The sequence below is a fragment of the Heterodontus francisci genome, chromosome 16 (assembly GCF_036365525.1).
Source record: "Heterodontus francisci isolate sHetFra1 chromosome 16, sHetFra1.hap1, whole genome shotgun sequence".
In the NCBI taxonomy this organism is placed as follows: Eukaryota; Metazoa; Chordata; class Chondrichthyes; order Heterodontiformes; family Heterodontidae; genus Heterodontus; species Heterodontus francisci.
Window position 1 is genome coordinate 72,686,980 of NC_090386.1, and position 19,887 is coordinate 72,706,866.

Sequence of the window (19,887 nt, forward strand, 5' to 3'; positions counted from 1 at the left end):
AATGAGATGGTACTCCTACTAAAGCAGTTACCTCAAGTAGACCAGAAGTTCCACAAGCATCCCGGGTGTCTGGATCTTTAGCTCCCTGGGCTGGGCAGGATGTTGCTTTTTGGTCCTCCTTGTTCAGTTGCTTGGGAAGTCTTTTGTTTACAATTCGGCAAACACTGTCTCCCTGTGTATGGCCTGGTGGAGCAGACAAATCTGTTTTTCTGACACTTTCTTCAGACACTGGATCTTTTAATGGTTTGTCAGCTCCATTTGGTGGACTCTGGGATCTGCCACACACATTCCTAAAAAACTCCTGAACAATCCCATATCTTGAAGTATCGCCTTTTGTTTTTGTTTCATGTTGGCTTGATTTCCAAACTGAGTCGACACTTCCAGATGTGTGCTCAACAACATTAAACAAACTGGACAGTCCATCATTGATTGAACTAAGCACTGGACTATCCCTTGTAGTAGTTGACCTAGCCCAAGCTGACTCATTTTGTCCTCGATGAGACATAGCCCAAGGACTTCGCTCTCTTGTATGATCTATTTTTGATGAGCTTCTTCTCTGCAACTTTGGTGAACCATATTTGGGTGAACAGCAAGGACGCTCAAATTTAGTCGGCACCTTTTCCAAAGATGAAGAGAGTTGTTTACTACGGGAACTCTGGGTTGGCATCAGTAAGGAGCCTCTCGATGCCCATGACCGGTGCAGACTACTAGAGATTGATCTTGGACTTTCAGTCTGCAGCCCAACACTAATACTTCGGGTAGTCTGAGTACCCACACTAACAACTCCAACTGTCTGGCTTGCAGTATTAACCTTCCTTTCCAATGAACTTGTACAAATAACATTTCTGACACAATTGGCTACCTCTTTCATGTCATCACTCATGTTACCTGATATCTGCAGATCATGGAGGGCAGATGGAAACCCAGCGGTAGCAGCAGTAGCAGAAACAGGATGTTCTCCAGTGCCACTTTCCAGCAGATCCCGGTGCTTGGAAAGATTATTAAACCACTTGTTACACATGTTCTCTGAATGGAGCTCTGAATCCCCAGTTTGTTTGGGTTTCGCCATGGTGAACAAGAAGCCTGGTTCAATCATAATCTTTCCTTCATTGTTTTGAACCAAAGAACCATCCATCCTGCGCACTACTGGTGGACTGTAGTAAATCCGAATGCCAGTTCTGTCTGGTGCTGTGTAACTCCTCTGTATTTGTTTTGTGTTGAGATGTGGGTTAACTAGATTCGCTGCCATGGTGAAGTCCCAAGATGAAATTACAGGTACTTCCACATTTGACTGCTCAATTAATGTGCTTTCTGTCTTCTCACGTAACAATTCACCATCATTATTCATGTGCTTCCAATTTTTCTTGTTCAGCTCCTCAAGATCCTTTAAACTATTTGGCAAGGGTGCAGAGGTGGGAGGTATATATGGAGATGTATCCAACAAGCTCTCAAACTCAGACATGGAAGAAACTGATTTGGCCCTAAAAATAATGCATTTGAAAATGAGTTATTTTTCCCCTTTGTGAAATATAAATGGGCAAAGGCCACATCACCCACTGGAACAAGCTAGATTGTCATCCCTACTTATTTTCTAGTTGGGATGGTAAAGCTTTCACCTAACGTTTTAGTATACCAGGAGAGTTCAGACATTTACAGCTTTGGGAAAATGCAAATCCACTGCCTCAATTACTGAGGCGCTTCTTGGCCAATGATCAATCATGGATCACAAATTGTTCCGTTCTCATTGAGGGGAAATGCCGTGTGCATCTGGGGAGTAGAGAACCAATTACAGGGAGAAGCAAATCTCATCTATATCTGTGTGGGGTTGGTGGTGATAGAGGGAATAAATTACAGGGAAATGTGCTGTCCTTGGGTCATTGTTAAGGGTTGCTTCAATCTCCTTAACATCGCTCCTCAACCCTGGGCAACTAGTACCTCACTGCCTTAAATTTACATAAAGGAGGACCATGATTGTTCCTGCAAAAGGTTGAGGGGTGATCTAATTGAGGTGGTTAAAATGTTAAAAGGATCTAATAGGGTAGATACAGAGAAACAAATTCCTCTGGCAGAAGAATCCAAAACAAGGGAGCGTAATCTTCAAATTAGAACTAAGCCATTTAATAGTGAAATCAGGAAGCACTTTTTTTGGTACACAAAAGGTAGTAGAAACATGGAACTCTCTCCAACAAAAGGCTGTGGATGCTGTGCCAGATGAAATTTTCAAGACAAAGATCGATAGATTTTGGTTAGGTAAAGACATTAAGGAATATGGAATAAAGGTGGGTAAAATGGAGTTGAGGTACAGATCATCCATGATCTAATTGAGGGGCTGAATGGCATACCCCCATTCCTATTTTCATATGTTCCTATGTATCTGAAATTCCAAATTTTTGTCCAAGAAATAGCTCATCAGAAAAAAAATTGAGGCTATAAATAGTTAACTTGTACTGTGATCGACCTTCAAAACATACTATATAGGAAAGCTGGAATAGTAAAGAAACTGCCAACTGGAGCCTATCTCATTCTAAATTTTACTACAATTACAAGTTAATTTCTTGCTTGGCAACAAACATGTCATCTAACTACAGATAAGCCAATTTTTACCGTTGCAAATTGGTTCCCTTAGCCTCAAATTCATCCAAAGTTTCCTTTTCATTGTTTCTGTGTTGCAGCATCTGAAAAATACAAAGAATGTGACTTCTAAACAATGATGTGGGAATTTGCAGGGTCTGGAAAATCTATTTTAATTTCCTCATTAATATACAGACTGTTTCTGCAAGTCACTCAAGCTTAATGTCTGTGAAAAATCACCTCCTCCCTGTGCTAGTTTGACAATACCACCCTTTGTACCATCACCAGGACACTGCAGGGCTTTGATCTTCTGCTTGATGTAGTTGCTGCAGCAATTACATGCAGCAGTGTGTAAGGGGGTCGGGGAGGATGGGGGGCGGGTGCAAGGGGTGGAGATTTCCCTCACATGTAAATGTATAACAAAATTATTAACCCATTTATAAAGTGCACAGGGGAAATTTTCTCCCATGGTTTAATTATTTTTTTAAATCCTGTTTAAAAAGGACAAAGATGCAAATCATGATATGAGCTGAAAATACCAAGTTCCTGCAGGAATTTAATTTATCCAGTCATGTGACTTGTGATGGTTCTGATGAAAGGTCACAGGCCTGAAACATTAACTCTGCTTCTCTCCCCACAGATGCTGCCAGACCTGCTGAATATTTCCAGCACTTTCTGTTTTTATTTCATGTGACTTGTGATGGATATTTAATTTGTATTTTAATGAACAGGATAATGTCTGTTTTTCTCCATAATTAATGAGCTACAAACAAAACTGTATTCTCAGGATTCAAATAAGTCGTTAGTTACAGAGAAAAATAGTTCCTCATTTTTTATTACAAGAAAAAATTCTCTTAAAAAGGTATTGCATCTAGCAGAAACCCAACAATGATATTCTCTCCAACTACATTGCAATCTTGCGCGTCTTTAATTCAAAATTTTCATTCTCTGAATCAACAACCTGTACTTAAATAAGGCACAGTCACAATTTTACTCCCTTTTCACACAATTTCTGCATATCCTGTAGTATGAGGAGAGATTTTCCTTTTTACAACACATATGTAATGCTCAGTTCCCAGGCACAGTGAAGAAAAAGTGAGGGGCCCGTTACACCTTGTATTTTCCCCTCATTATACTGAGCCGGGATTCCCTTTGCATTCCCAGAAATACAATAAGTAAGTACATGTCTAGAGTAGGTGCTAGCTCCGCATAATCCTGGATATGAGACGGAAGGGATTATCCCAGATTTCCAACTGACTGTTAGATGCCACAAGGAGAAAGATCCCAGAAGAAACAAGGCAACGGGGCATCCTGAAGATTGAAATCAGACTCTGGTCATTTGATAGTTAAGAGTTTCTAATCTTGCCTTCTTGACAATCTTTAGGTCTCAGCCTCTTCTAATTGCTATTTTCTGTCAGCAACTGGAAGGACACAATTCCAACGAATGGGAGTAAAGCTGCACTCTTGCTTTCACTCCAACTCCACAGCATGTCTCTTTATATGTATTTACAAAAAAGGATACATCCACCAAGTACTTCCTGCTCAGAAGAATGTAAACCATCAGGTCATACTGCTACACTACATAGATGTACTAGAGCATGCACAACTACCTGGGCGGGACAGTAGGATGTGTCCAAAGAGGCTGATATTTACCAGGGAGCTTGTGGCATCTATGCCATTCCTTTCCCAAATGACCATGAGAGTTACCTTGGCCCTTATTATTAAAAATAACAAATAAATATGATGCAATGACGCACAATGTTCAAATTAAGTTCAATGCAATTTGACCCATTGTGTAGTGATATAACACGGTGTTGCCCCTTTGTGATTTGTTTCAGACATGTAGGGCTGGATTTTTAATCTGGGGTCGGGAAACTGAGAGCTGGATCATTCCCAGGTCCTAACCCCGCGTCATGTCTGCATTGCTGCCGCAACACTACTCTAATATGCAAAGCCCCGAGGTGAGCTCAGTGCCCAATTTGTGACACTGGGTTCTGCGTGGAGGCAGGAACTGGCTCTGGAATGCAATGCTTAAAAGCAGATGGCAGTTATGGGCTGAGCTTGCTGTTGCCTTGCAGATAGGAGCAGGCAGAAGAGCAGAGGGCCAGCAGCCTCATGGTGCATACAAGTGGCCAAAGAGTTAATCACAAGGTACTTGACCCACTCTACTCGAGCGATGGCAACTTTGTGCCGTCACGTGAGCACCTCAGTTTGAACAACCCTTTATTTCAGTGCTATAATTCAGCAACATCACATTATGGCTCCCCACAGTGCTCCTGACAGATGCGCACTAACGTGCCCCAGACCGTTCGCTCTTCCTGTTCGCTGCTTTGAAAATTCCCTTCTGGTCCTCTCCAGCCCATTAGCAAGCTCTTCAACGAGCTTAATGGGCTGCTAATTTGAGGCGAGCACGTTGCCAGTGCCGGCTCCCTCCCACCAATTCCCCCCACCCCCACTTTGAAAATTGCAGCACATTCCGGAGGCATTGGACGATTGACATGGATCCAGGAGCGCTATTTTCAAAGCTTACCCGCACACGACCTCACCCCCAAGGGCGTTTGAAAATCTAGCCTGTGACATCGAACCTATCACTTGTAATTAATTCCATGTGGAAGGGTAAGTGTGCCACCTGGCTGCAGGATCTTGCCGAGTCTTCTGGGATTTTGGTGGCCTTAGACCTCCTCGGGCTGTGCACTGTGAAAGCTCGGCATCTTTTTTTTCTGAAATCGTTCATGGGATGTGAGCGTCGCTGGCTAGGCCAGCATTTATTGCCCATCCCTAATTGCCCTCGAGAAGGTGGTGGTGAGCTGCCTTCTTGAACCGCTGCAGTCCCTGGGGTGTAGGTACATCCACAGTGCTGTTAGGAAGGGAATACCAGGATTTTGACCCAGCGACAGTGAAGGAACGGCGATATAGTTCCAAGTCAGGATGGTGTGTGGCTTGGAGGGGAACTTGCAGGTGGTGATGTTTCCATGCATTTGCAGCCTTTGTCCTTCTAGGTGATGGAGGTCGTGGGTTTGGAAGGATCTGCATCAGCTACATCTGTTGCTGTGGTGGTGAGGAGTCCTCCCTTGTATCTCCACCTCCTCCCATACCTGCCACCTCTCAAGTAGTGGCTATCAGTCTCAAAGTGCATCCTCCTGCAGCCAGACTCTGCAGTATAGCTCCCAGTGCCTGGACAGTAAGCTCCAACACTCCATGCTTCAGCAAATTTGTTCAATTAGCATTTGGCCAATCCTTCATAATGCTATTTCAGCTACTTAAGTGCCTCCTAATTGCAGTTAAATATTAGGATAATTGCCAAAAAAAACTGTGCCTAATGTGGTGCCACTAACAATTTAGCAGTTCTCATCCTATCCAAACTACCATTTCCCCATAAAATAGTGAACCGAGGTTTAGCTTTTAAAGATCCTAAAAGTGTGCAGAATGTGGAATACATTTATGAGTAGACTTTATAAACTAAGTGCTCTCCATGCAGAGCTTAACACAATGGCAGTGCCTTCCAGAAGCAAGTACATCTCACATAACTTTCTATCCATTAATTGTAATGGACAGAAAATTGTTCATCCCACATTGACTTTCATGGTGATTCTGGATACATGATCCCTTTGTATGAAGCACAGTGTAGGTAGCATTAATTTGTAAAGTTTAAAACAATAATAATTATTATAGTGAATTAGAAACTGATATACTTGAAAAAAAATTCTAACAAGAAATGCAACTAAATCAACTCCAAAGAATTGGCAGACTCAGAACTGTGATTATTAGTCAATCATACCAGAATAGTGAATGTTGAACTAATTAGCTCCTGTGTGAGATGGAATGATGATTATTCGGACAAATACATGCATATTCTATCAAATGCTATATGCAACATGACATAAATGAATTCTGTGAATACACTGGCCACAGCTGAATAACCAGAAATATAATGTTACATTAATCTCCTAGCTATTTTACATCAGGGGGAAAATTTACAAAGCTTTATTTTCTTGGAAGTCTTATCCCCCTCAGGAGAGTAAACAAATAAGGACAGGTCCACGATACACTGTACATGGTGAAAGAAGAAATGAGCTTTGGCTTTTTATTCATTCCTTTTTTTTAAAAATTACTTTCTCTAATAAATGTGGATAATACTGAATACATTCAATTTGTGGTACTATAATAAACCAATGACTCAATATAGGGGAAACCACCAATGTTTCTGTTTATACAACTAAGAACTGGACCCGGAGCAAGTCAGTACGACAGGCATTACTCCCAACAGAAGTGATAGATTTTACTTTCAGTTAAAAGACTTCTTTTTAAGGCAGTTTGATGCTATGGAAGTGATTCACTCTTGTAAGTGCCTGGAGTTGGATTGTGATGGTGTTCTCACAAGCCATGTTAGGAGGTTCTAGGGCACAGGTTTGTACTCACAATTGCACAGCAGTTAGGCCGTACAGCCAGGCAGCACAGGAATTGCATTACACCACAGCAGGCAAAATGTGGGAGTTAAGGGATACTCCTGTCAAACCTTTTCTTTTTCTTTAACTTTTTCTCATGACCAGCACTGGCAAAGGCTTGGAAACTGGTCATTTGCCCATCCAGTCAACAAAAAAAATTACCAAAGAAAATCAAATTAAAACACTAGATTTTTTGGAGGTTAGTGAGACATAAATAATGTAAAAATTGCAGCATTCCTTATAATAGTTTAGTTTAGTTTAGAGATACAGCACTGAAACAGGCCCTTCGGCCCACCGAGTCTGTGCCGAACATCAACCACCCATCTATACTAATCCTACACTAATCCCATATTCCTACCAAACATCCCCACCTGTCCCTATATTTCCCTACCACCTACCTATGCTAGGGGCAATTTATAAAGGCCAATTACCCTATCAACCTGCAAGTCTTTGGCATGTGTGAGGAAACCGGAGCACCCGGAGGAAACCCACGCAGACACAGGGAGAACTTGCAAACTCCACACAGGCAGTACCCAGAATTGAACCCGGGTCGCTGGAGCTGTGAGGCTGCGGTGTTAACCACTGCCGCATTAAGCGGGTTAAAAAAAGTGTGTTTCTTAAAATATTGACAATAAAAAGTGCTATGCATATTCTGATATTATTGTCAATTTTCTTTATCTCCACAGAATAATACTGGGACAAATATGATTGGCTGCTGAATACTGGCTGCAAAATTCCCAGCGCTGTGATCCTGCTGGAGTTTGCAGGGTCAGCAAAAGGGCACCTAATGTTCATGGGGTAGGAGGGCACAGCACCACTACCCATCCCCTCCATACAGCCTGAAAATCAGGCACCTGCCCTCCATTGAGGAGAGATTACCAGATCTCCCTACAGACCCTGGCCAACTCCCCATGGTCCCGTGTATAAGGGGGAATGCTCAAATTTTTGGTTTACAAAAATCTCCTTTGAAGATCCTGGTTGCTTTATTGGTCAAAATGGTCCATCTCCACCATTCTGAGTTAGGTACATTTTATCTCACTCAGTATGCTGGACACCAGCATTACACTGGACCCTGAGCGAGCCAGGAAAATAGCGATTCCTGGCCCTTATTCCACACTCCTCACACCAGCATTTGTCTTTTAAAGGGGAGGTATACATTCTTTCTAGGCATGCATGCCAGAAAATCCCAGAGACCTTGCGCAACCAAACCCCTTGTATTTTTTGGGGGGTGGCACCATAACATTTGCACCTGTACGACTATGGATTTAGAAACACCTTGAAAATATTACGATTTTTAGGGGGCATTAAGAAGCAGTTTTGCACGTACCTGATTGATCTTGTGCTGCATTTCCTTCAGACGCTGCTCGCTGTGGCTCCGCTCATTGTTAAATCGGTCCAGTAACTCTAATTTCTCTTGACTCCAGTTCCTTTCACTGATTTGAAGCTGCTGTGTTAGATCCATAACTGCACTGTAGGACTCTGCAAGGAGCTGCTGATGTTCTTCTCTCCCCCATTTCAAAGTAGTCTTGAGATCACCGGGAGCTTTCTCAGAGGCCATTTTGCTAGCCCTACCTTCCAGCTGTTGTGAGAGATCAGTATCTTAATTTGGATTTCCAGCAATTTTCATAAAAGTTTTTTTAAAAATGTATTCATTCACAGAATGTGGGCATTGCTAGTAAAGCCAGCATTTATTGCCCATCACTAACTGGTAAAATTGGGTAACTTGTGAGGCCATTTAAGAGTCAATCACATTGCTGTACATCTGGAATCACATATAGGTCAGACGAGGTAAGGACGGAAGATTTTCTTCCTCAAAAGGCACCATTACTGATACTAGCTTCTTAATTCCAGATTTATTTAACTGAATTTAATTAACTGCCGTGTTGGGATTCAAACTCATGTCTCCAGATCATTAGTCAAGGCCTTTGGATTACTAGTCTAGTAACATAACTATGATGCTACCGTACCTGTTGGTATTTTTCCAGTCCATTTTCGCGCCTGAATAGTACAATTACAATTAAAAATCTAGGTTGATGTAATTTAATGGAAAATAGTTCATCCTGAGCTCAAACTCCAGCACTTCTTTTCCTCTGTTTTCTTTACTATACATTTTCCACAAGTGCACATTCTTTACTGTTCATATATCTGAAATGTACCTTTTTTAAAAAAGATTTAACTGCAGCTCTTATAAAAAAATATACTTCGAGTTGTCTACCTCAAAATTCTTCTAGAATGTTGTTGATTCCCACAAGTCTTTTTTGCACATACCAGATAAGGAACGCAGTAGTTAATTCTGCGATTGCGTGCTCCCAACAGGGGAGCTGCAACATAACAGAGATAGTGCTATGACATTGTAACTACAATCCTCTGTGCTATGCTCCCCACAAGTCTGGGAAAATGGAATTAGAGCTGGACCTCAGGGTCACTAACCTGGATGATCCTAGGACACAGATTAACTGATGGTCACTCTCCCCATGTTCCAGATAGATTGGTGGCAGATTAGGGAGGTGAACACATGGTGAAGGAGTGGTGTAGGAAAGACTGGTTCCATTTCATGGGACACTGGCACAAGGCTGCGACAGGAAGGAACTGTATCGCTGGTACAAGCTTCACCTGAACGGGGCTGGGACTGGGGTCCTAGCGGAAAGGATAATTAGAGCAGTCATAGGGACTTTAAACTTGTAAATGGGCAGCAGGGCTCAGGTAGAAAAGGTAGGACAGTATTTAATGGAAGCGACGGGACTGTTGCCCGCCGGCTGAAGAGCCCGCGTTGCCCCTTTTCGGGAAGGCCTGCCGTATTACGTGCCAATCAGGCACTTAACTGGGCAGCGGCGGGCTTTCCTCGGATTAAGGACCCTGGGGACGCAAGTCCCACCTGCTGAGAGCTGCCGGACATGGGCTTAATTGAGGCGAATGTGGGAAGGTGATGGGTTCCCCACCTACCACCATCCCACCCAATTAAATGCTCTCCCCGCCTTCAAACTCACCATGGGGGAGAGCATAACATCCAGTCTGTAGTATAAATAATACTTCAGACAAATAAAAGGGAAGAGAGTAGAGTAACAGTCAGAAATTCTGTTTTAGACACCACAGGTAAAGAGAAAGCTAGAGGACGTAAAGAAATTAAATTACGAGAGAGAAATGAAAAACATATCAGTAAAACATTAGCACTGAAGGATAGGCTAGGGTGTGTAGCCCAGCTAAATGTTCTTTGTAGAGAGCATAAGGAACAAATTGAATGAACTGTCGGTGCAAATTCAACTTGGAGGGTATGACATGGTAGTCATTACTGAGACATGGCTGCAAGATATTCAGGTCTAAGGACTAAATATACTAGGCTATAGGTCTACAGGAAAGATAGGGAAAATAGTAGAGGGGGAAGAGTAGCCTTTGTGATTAAGGATGAAATCATTTCAATGAGAGAGAATATAAGCAGTAAACAGGCAGTAGAGACTTTATGGGTAGAATTAAGAAATAGAAAAGGATTTAAGACTATCGTGGGGGTTGTGTATAGGCCCCTCAGTAGCATTTGTGAAATGGTAGATTCAGAGGTTAGACAAGCATGTAGCAAAGGCAGTGTGGTTTTACACTTTCATATAGATTGGGATAAGCAGGCTAGCACAAGTCAGAAAGGCAGTGGAATTTCCTGAATGTGTCCAGGATAATTTTCAGCAATAATATGTCTCAGAAACAATAAAGGGGCTTGCCATATTAAATTTAATAATAAGTAATGAGCCGGATTTAGTTAATAGCCTAATGGTGTGTAAACATTTATCTAACAGCAATCATAATATGATCGAGTTCAAAATAGTGTTTGAATGGAGAAGCACGAAACAGCTACTAAGATTCTAGTATAATGCAATGAGCCAGAGACTGTTCACAGTAAATGGGGAAAATCTGTTAATGGGTAAAACAAGAGATGATCAGTGGAGGTGTTAAAAAAACAATATAATGTGATACATAACCAGTTAATACCCCTAAGGGGTAAGAAACCTATTTGCCAAAAAACAGCTATTGATGACTGAAGAGGTAAGAGACAACATAAATATAAAAGTAAAAGCACAAAAAAAAAATGGGAAAAAAAACAGAGCCTGGTGAACAGGAGAAATATAAAGAACAGCAAAGAGTGACAAAACACAGTAAGAGCTGCAAAATGCAAGTATGAAAAGAAGATTACAAGGAATATCAAAACCAACACAATTTTTAAAAATTACATGAAGAAAGAGAGGTCGGGAGCAATGTGGGCCCCTTGAACATTGATTAGGATCATACTGTCAATGAAAAGGAGGAAATGGCAGACAAGTCAAATAATGATTTTCTGTCAGTATTTACAGCAGAGGAAGAGGTCAGCATGCTGGACATCCCAAGAAAATTAATATTGTATCAGGTACAGTGACTCAAAATTAACATAAGCAAAATAACAGTAATGAATAAAATAATGGCACTAAAGAATGACAAAACTCAAGGACCTGATGGTTCCTATCCCAGGGTTTTAAAATAAATTGGCCAGAACATTGCAGATGCCCTATTAATCTTCCAAAATGTTATTATTTCGATAACTATTCCTTTAGATTGGATAACTGCATGTGCCATTCTGCTATTTAAGAAAGGTGAGAGAGAGTGAAACTAGGAAATTATAGTTAGCCCAAGATCTGTTCCTGGGAAATTATTACAGTTTACAATGAAGGACAGAGTGAATACCTTGAAAATTTTTCCTTTTATCAGAGGGAGCCAATATGGATTTTTAAAGGATAAGTCATGCCTGATTAACCTAATTTGAATTTTTTGAAGAGGTGACTTAAGCAGTGGATAGGGGATTGTCTATGGATGGTATTTATATGGACTTCCAGAAAGCATTTGATAAAGTCCCTCATAAGGGACTGTTAGCTAAAGTTAGGGCTCATGGAATTGAAAGCAAATTATTGACCCATTTTTAAAAAATCAATCAGTTGAGCAGCAGGAGACAGGTAGTAGGCAAAAAAGGGAGTTACTCTAATTGGCAGGATGTGACTAGTGGTGACCTGCAAGGATCGCTGTTGGGGCATCAACTATTCACATTATTTATTAACAACTTAGATGAATGGAATGGAAAGTCACATCTCCAAATCTGTCGATGATACAAAGATAGGCGGCATTATAAGCAGTGCAGAGGGAAGCACAATACAAAAAGACTTACTGATAGATTAAGTGAATAGGCAAAACTGTGGCAAATTTGAGTCAGCAAATATGAGGTCATCCACTTCAGAATGAAAAAGCATAGAACAGGGTGCTTTCTAAATGGTGAAAAGCTGGAAGCAGTGGAGGTCCAAAGAGATTTAGAGGTCTGGGTACATAGATCATTAAAATGTCATGAATAGGCACAGAAAATAATCAAAAGGGTTAATGGAAGGCTGGCTTTATATCTAGAATACAGCGATACAAAGCCCTGCAGTATCATTAAATTACTATATCTTCAGCTGCTTCATCAATGACCTTCCCTCCATCATAAGGTCAGAAGTGGGGGTGTTTACTTATGATTATGTGATGTTCAGTACCATTCACAACTCCTCAGATACTGAAGCAGTCCATGTCCATATGCAGCAGGACAACATTCAAGCTTGGGCTGATAAGTGGTAAGTAACATTCGTGCCACACAAGTGCCAGGCAATGACGATCTCCAATTTGAGAGAATCTAACCATCTCTCCATGACATTCTATGGCATTACCATCGCTGAATCCCCCAATATCAACATCCTGGGGGTGACCATTGACCAGAAACTGAACCGGACCAGCCACATAAATACTGTGGCTCCAAAAGCAGGTGAGAGACTGGGAATTCTGCAGCAAGTAACCCACCTCCTGACTCCCCAAAGCCTGTCCACCATCTACAAGGCACAAGTCAGGAGTGTGATGGTATACTCTCTACTTGCCTGGATGAGTGCGTCGTCAACAACACTCAGGAAGCTCGACACCATCCTGGACAAAGGGGCCCGCTTGATCAGCACCCTATCCACCATCTTCAACATTCACTCCCTCCACCACCGATGCACAGTGGCAGCAGTGTGTACCATCTACAAGATGCACTGCAGCAACTCACCATGCCTCATTAGATAGCACCTTCCAAAGCAACGACCTCTTCCACCTAGAAGGACAAGGACAGCAGATGCATGGGAACACCACCAAGTTCCCCTCCAAGCCACACACCATCCTGACTTGGAAATATATAGTTGTTCCTTATTTGTTGCTGGATCAAAATCCTGGAACTCACTCCCTAACAGCACTGTGGGTGTACCCACACCAGATGGACTGTAGTGGTTCAAGCAGCTCACCACCACCTTCACAAGGACAATAAGGGATGGGCAATAAATGCGGGCTTTGCCAGTGCTGCCCACATCCCATGAAAGAATAGAAAAAAAATTAGCAATTCTGGGCACCACACCTTAGGAACGTGGCCTTGGAGGGAGTGCAGTGCAGATTTACCAGAATGATGTCCAGACCCCAAGGGGTAAATTACAAGGAGAGATTACAGAAACTTAGGTTGTGTACCCTGGAATTTAGAAGGTTAAAAGAGTTTCCAAGATATTAAGGGAACAGATAGATCTTGCTATCTACCTTATTTCCACTAGTTCGGGAATCTAGGACGAGGGGATATAGTCAAAAAATTGAAGCCAGACCTTTCAGGAGTGAAATTAGGGAACAGTTGTACACACAAATGGTGGTAGAGTTTGGAATTCTCTTCTGTAAATGGCAATTAATGCTAGATCAATTGTTAATTTTAAATGAGATTGATAGATTTTTGTTATCCAAAGGTATTAAGGGTTATGGGGCAAAGGCAGTTTATATGCAGATAGGTCACAGATTATCCACAATTTAATTGAATGGTGGAACAGGCTCGAGGGATGATATGGCCTACTCCTGTTCCTGTGGTCCAAATAACAATAAACACTTAATGAGAATTAATATTTTCAAATGGGGCTGGGGGTAAGTCACTAACGCCTAACAAAACTCTGAATAAAAAAGATACATCTCCCTTCCATGGCTAATTATGTTCTATCCTTCAGACTCAAATTCTGAGCTCAGTTATGCTACCCCCAGGAGACTGAATGCTAAATATGTTTCGAACCACTAATTAGGATTTAGTCATGTCTCGGCAACTTGGTCTGATAACATGTATATTCTTCTGACTCAGGCTTTCGGTTACAACAAACGCACTCAGTTGTCCAAGAAATGCTATGTTCCTGACTCTTAACTATGGACCACTGAAAGAGTCTGTAACCACAATATATTGACTACTAGTATTACAATGGAAAAAGGTGTTATTTTACACTGAAATTGTTTTGGGGGGGGGGGGGGGGAGAAGTTGAAAACAATTGGTATCGCCACAATGATTCTGGGAACAGGACAAAATAGACATTTCTATCAGAATGGAGATGCAAGGTTACGTTGCTTAACTGAGATCTTTGCATTCTTTCAAATAAACATCATGTGAGTGGCTAGGATCAAAGTGTGAGAAACTAGACTGTGCTATATAAAAATTACTGTAAATTCAATTAACTAGGATGTAAACAGCCAAATGTGGTTGTTAAACATAATCTTGCATCTGCATTCTGATAGGGAAAGTCTGTTTTTTTCTTCTTTCCAGATCATTGTGGCGCTTTCAAATGTTTACACCTCCCCAAGAACTATCCAACCACCAATACCATGCATTTACTCCAATATGAAATGTAAAAGGGAATATATTGTATTCACAATGACCTAGTCAAACATCATTTGGCGGTCATGGTAGCTGAATCTGAGAATTCCTAGAATACTCTACCTTCTGACAATTGTATTCCAACTCTTGCCTCTTAAAGCACACTGTAGATAATGGGGGCAGATTTTACTCTGGAAATAAAGGTGAGGCTAATGATACTCACCATTATTTATGCACAAATGTTACAGGAACTTCAGGAGAGGGCAGATGTGCAGTTAATTGCAGACATTCAAAAGCTGTTGTCTGAGCTGTGCATCGTGTAAACAACATTTCACTGTCTGCCTCACCAGTTAGAAGTATTGAATGGCATGAAGCTGCTGTATTTGTGCATTAGATACGAAATAAACTTGCCACAGAAAGTTAATGCTTGTCCAGTTTTCCTTTAACGATGCACTGTTAATTACTGTCCAACAACCTCTTCACATCGAAAAATATTACAAGTGCGGAGTCTCATTTCTTCAGGTTTTAATGGTCGTTAGGAGATTTTAAAATGTAAAAATTTTTTTGCTCCTTTCTGTTTCTTGTTACTCCCTCTCTGTTATCTAATCTTTCCCTCAAATTATTTGTCTTTCAGTACCTGATTTGACATTGAATTCACCCACTCTAATTCACACTTCCTTCTCAGTCCTTGTGATGTTAATTTCACAATTCTTCAATCTAATTGGTTAAGAATGTATGCACTTGCTTGCCCTATTCACTCTATGCCCTATTTGCCTTGCTGTGAGGTTATCTGCTTGCACTTTCAGCAATTTGCCACACAAAAAAAAATTCAAAACCTAACCATGCAAGGGCACAGCAGACACCGTTAGATGTACAGCTACAGCAAATTATGGTCAATTGCGGAAAAGACTTTTTGAATTGATACTCCCAGCACATAGCTTTGTTGGATGGCCATAGCTATTGGAGCGAGAGGTGATAAGGTGCTATTTAAATGTAAGGTTTTTTTTTCTATTTTTATTTCTGACCCAATACTAGCTGAAAATTTCCAAATATTAATGGGTGTCTGTAAAAATGAAAACAATCTGTTTCTAGGGGTCTATTTCTCACAAGATGTTTCACACATACGGCACACAAATTTCCATCTGAATTACAGCATTTCCAGTCTGTTCAAGCATGTAGCTGTGTCTCGAGGTCAGCCTAATGAAGGAAGCTGTGGTCTGCTGAGCTAAACATTTGTAATAGTATGGTTAAGTTACATCAGCCAACATCTGCATGTTGCTTTGTAAATCAGTACAGATATTACTAGGAAAATCAAGGGGGAAGGTGATTCCACAAACAGTGGTGCCAAAAAAATCCAGTATTCCTCTTAAAGTCAATCATTTGGATGGATATACAAGTGTATTGGAATTTTAAATTTAAAGTCACATCCTGGACACTACTGACTGTCATAAATGTTGCAATCCACAAGTCTGTAATATTAAACTGACATTATTTAAGTCATTCCATCATTCTATGGCAATTTGACAAAAAATCAAATTGCTCTTTATAAGGCTGCAGCAATATTGTGATGGTCTCAAAACAACAGTGAGGCTAATGGCGCTCACCATTATTTATACACAAAAGGTACAGCAACTTCAGTCGATGGGCAGACATGTGATTACATAAGAATAGACAAAAATTGCTGTCCGAGTCGCACTGCTCTGCCGTCAGCTTCACAAAAATGGCATCTGACTGCCTGCCTCACACTGAAATGTATGTGATGTTTCTGTGGTAGATGCAATTTGAACTTACCACAGAAAGTTAAGTCTTGGCATTTCAAGTCTAAGCACCCTTTCAATGATGTGATAAGTGTTAATTACTGCCAATCAACCTGTTTGACACTCAAAATTAATTAGTACAAGTATGGAGTCTAATTTGCTCAGGTATTGATTATTGCTGGAGGTTTGAAAAATGCTAAACTTAAAACATTTACATTGCTTTTTTTCTTTTTTTAAACTTTTCCTTTGTCTGTTTTCACTCCCTTGAGCCAATCTTTCCCTCCCTTTATTTCTCTTTCTGCACCCGATTTGACATTGAAATCATCCACTCTAATTTACACTTGCTTCTCAGTCTTTGCAGTAATTATCTCACTCTTTCAATTTGATTGCTTAAGGAGAGTTGCTGCCCTGTTCACTCAGGTCCCAGATGCTCTGTTCCCCTCTCTGCACCATTTTCAGGTCGCATTTTCAGCAACTTGCCATGCAAAAGTTTAAAAAACCTAAAAGTGCAAGGGCAAGTCTAACTAATGGCAGATGTCATTAGATGCCCTTCTACAGCAAAATCTGGGCCATGTAATCAGTATGTGCAGCGCAGAATTCTGATGAAAGGTTATCAACCTAAAATGTTAACTCTTTCTCTCTCCACAGATGCTGCCAGACCTGCTGAGTATTTCCAGTATTTTCTATTTTTGTTTCAGATTTCCAGTATCTGCAATACTTTTCTTTAATATTTAAATCTTATTCTGCTAAACGGGGCCATAGAGCTACCAGAAAAGACTGTTCTAAATGGCATTTTAAGAGTCACATCACAGTCAACTGTTAACAATTTAATTCAGAACATAGTGCAAATGAAAAATATGAAATTCAGTTAAATATTTATGATCCTCACAAAGTTATACTAACATTCTCTCGAAACTGATTTATTTATAGAAATTACCATTGGCAATATTAGTAAATGATACTTAATGGGGTTATATGACAAATGTTAACCTATACATTTTAAATGGGTTAAAGTAGTTGCTCAATAGATGGCAAAGGGATGTTGTACAAGCACATTGCATGTTCATCCACTAAAATCACAAACTACTTCCTTGGCTACAGATATTTATGAAGAGTCACTGAAAGGAATTAATGGCTTGAAGAACAAATCTACATTGAAATTTTTTTTTTTTTTACAAGCTGAAATTCTGATTCAGATTTAATGATTAACTCCAAAACATACAAATTAAAAATATGATTATAGAACAAAAGTATAGTGACTATGTTACTGGACTAATCATCCAGAGAACACAAGTTCAAATCCCACCTTGGCAGTTTGAGAATTTTAATTCAGTTTTAAAAATGTGGAAATAAAACACTGGTAAAAGGTTACCATGAAACAGTTGTAAAAGAACTCAAATGGATCACTCATCCTTTAGAAAAGGAAACCTGCCATTTTTACCCAGACTGGCACCTATGACACTACAGTCCTGCACTGGGAACTCTTAACTGGTCTCGGGAGTGGTGTAGGAAGTCACTGTATTAAATCAGGACAACTAGGGATGGGCAATAAATGATGCCAGTGCCTTGCCAGCGATGGCCACATCTCACGAGTGAATATAAAATAACAATGGCCAGCAAATATACAGTAGAAGAAATACTTGCAGCTTCTTTCATCATAGTGGAGACAACTGCTTACTGTAAAACTGAGCATATCGGATTCACTGACAGCAGACCATCTCCCACATTGACTTTATGCAGGTGGGAAAAATCTCAGATCATACCATTGTACTAGTTGCACTTTGAGGTTTGGAGGCCATGAATGCACGAACGAGACCATATTTTATGTTAATTGTCAAAAAGGATGTGCTACCAACCTCAGAATTTTGATCATCAGAATTTTGGGATGTGTCAAATGGTTGCAATGGCCTCTTACTATCTCTAGAGAATTATCCTTTACTCTAAAGCCTTAAGATTCTAACATTGGTCATCAGTAATAACCTCTGGCAGGACTGTGGAGTGTTATTCCGCAAGTTTGAGCTTAGTGGTTCTTCCAATTATAATTATACCTGCTCAACCTAGTTGATGTGTTGGTGGGGGTGCATTTTGGTGATAGCGACCACAACATGGTACAATTTAAGCTTGTTATGGAGAAAGAAATAGACAAGTTGCAAAAAACGGTTTTGGATTGGGGGAGAGCGAATTTTAGTAAAATAAGGCAGGATCTGGCCAAGGTAGACTGGAAAGAGTTACTTGTCGGGAAATCTACAGAAGAGGAGTGGGGGGCATTCAAAAAGGAAATGGGGAGGGTACAGGCCCAACATGTTCCCTCTAGGGGAATGGATAGGAGCAACAAGCCCAGAGAACCATGGATGACCAGAAACATTCAGAGTACGATGAGAAGGAAAAGAGAGGCTTTTAGCAAGTACAAGGAGAGCAAATCAATGGAAGCATTAGTGGAGTACAGAAAGTGTAGGATGGAGCTTAAGAAAGCAATTAGGAGAGCAAAGAGGGGATATGAGAAAGCTCTGGCTGGTAAAAGTAGGGAAAATCCCAAGATATTATATAAGTATATCAATGGGAAGAGGATAACCAGGGAAAGAGTAGGACCCATTAGGGACCAAGGGGGAGATTTGTGGGTGCCAGAGACATTGGTAGGGTGTTGAACGAATACTTCACATCTGTCTTCACCCAGGAGAATGAGGATGTAGATATGGAACTTAGAGAGAGAGAGACTGTGAGATTCTTGAGCAAATTGTCATAGGGAGTGATAAGGTATTGGAGGTTTTGGAAGGCTTAAAAGTGGACAAATCCCCAGGTCCGGATGATTTGTGTCCCAGGATGCTGTGGGAGGCGAGGGTGGAGATTGCAGGGGCTCTGACCCTAATTTTTAATTCCTCTCTGGCCACGGGGGAAGTGCCAGAGGACTGGAGAACAGCTAATGTGGCCCCACTATTTAAGAAAAGTTGTAGAGATAAGCCAGAATACTACAGACCAGTGAGTCTCACGTCAGTCGTCAGGAAACTATTGGAGAAAACTCTGAAGGAGAGAATCTATCACCACTTGGACAGGCAAAATTTGATCAGGAATAGTCAGCATGGCTTTGTCAGAGGGAGGTCATGCCGAACAAATTTGATTGAATTTTTTGAGCATATGACCAGGTGTGTAGATGAGGGTAGTGCAGTTGATGTAGTTCACATGGATTTCAGCATAGCCTTTGACAAGGTCCCACATGGGAGACTTATCAAGAAAGCAAATGCACATGGGATACAAGGTAACTTGATAAGGTGGATTCAAAATTGGCTTAGCTGTAAGAGACAGAGAGTGATGACAGATGGCTGTTTTAGTGACTGGAAGCCAGTGTCTAGTGGCGTACCACAGGGATCTGTACTGGGTCCCCTATTGTTTGTCATTTATATAAACGACATAGATGACTGTGTGGGGGGTAGGATCAGTAAGTTCG

General features: G+C 40.9%; 1 protein-coding gene across 1 annotated transcript in view; it reads right to left on the minus strand.

The window, feature by feature from the left end:
* Positions 1-19,887, minus strand: part of mtcl2 (microtubule crosslinking factor 2) — a 100,659-nt gene that overhangs the window by 10,108 nt on the left and 70,664 nt on the right. The window contains exons 11-13 of the mRNA XM_068048384.1: positions 8,344-8,595; positions 2,605-2,675; positions 32-1,481 (exon numbers count right to left, since the gene is read on the minus strand). Of these exons, the coding sequence (XP_067904485.1) occupies positions 32-1,481; positions 2,605-2,675; positions 8,344-8,595 (1,773 nt within the window). The remainder of the gene's footprint in view (positions 1-31; positions 1,482-2,604; positions 2,676-8,343; positions 8,596-19,887) is intronic.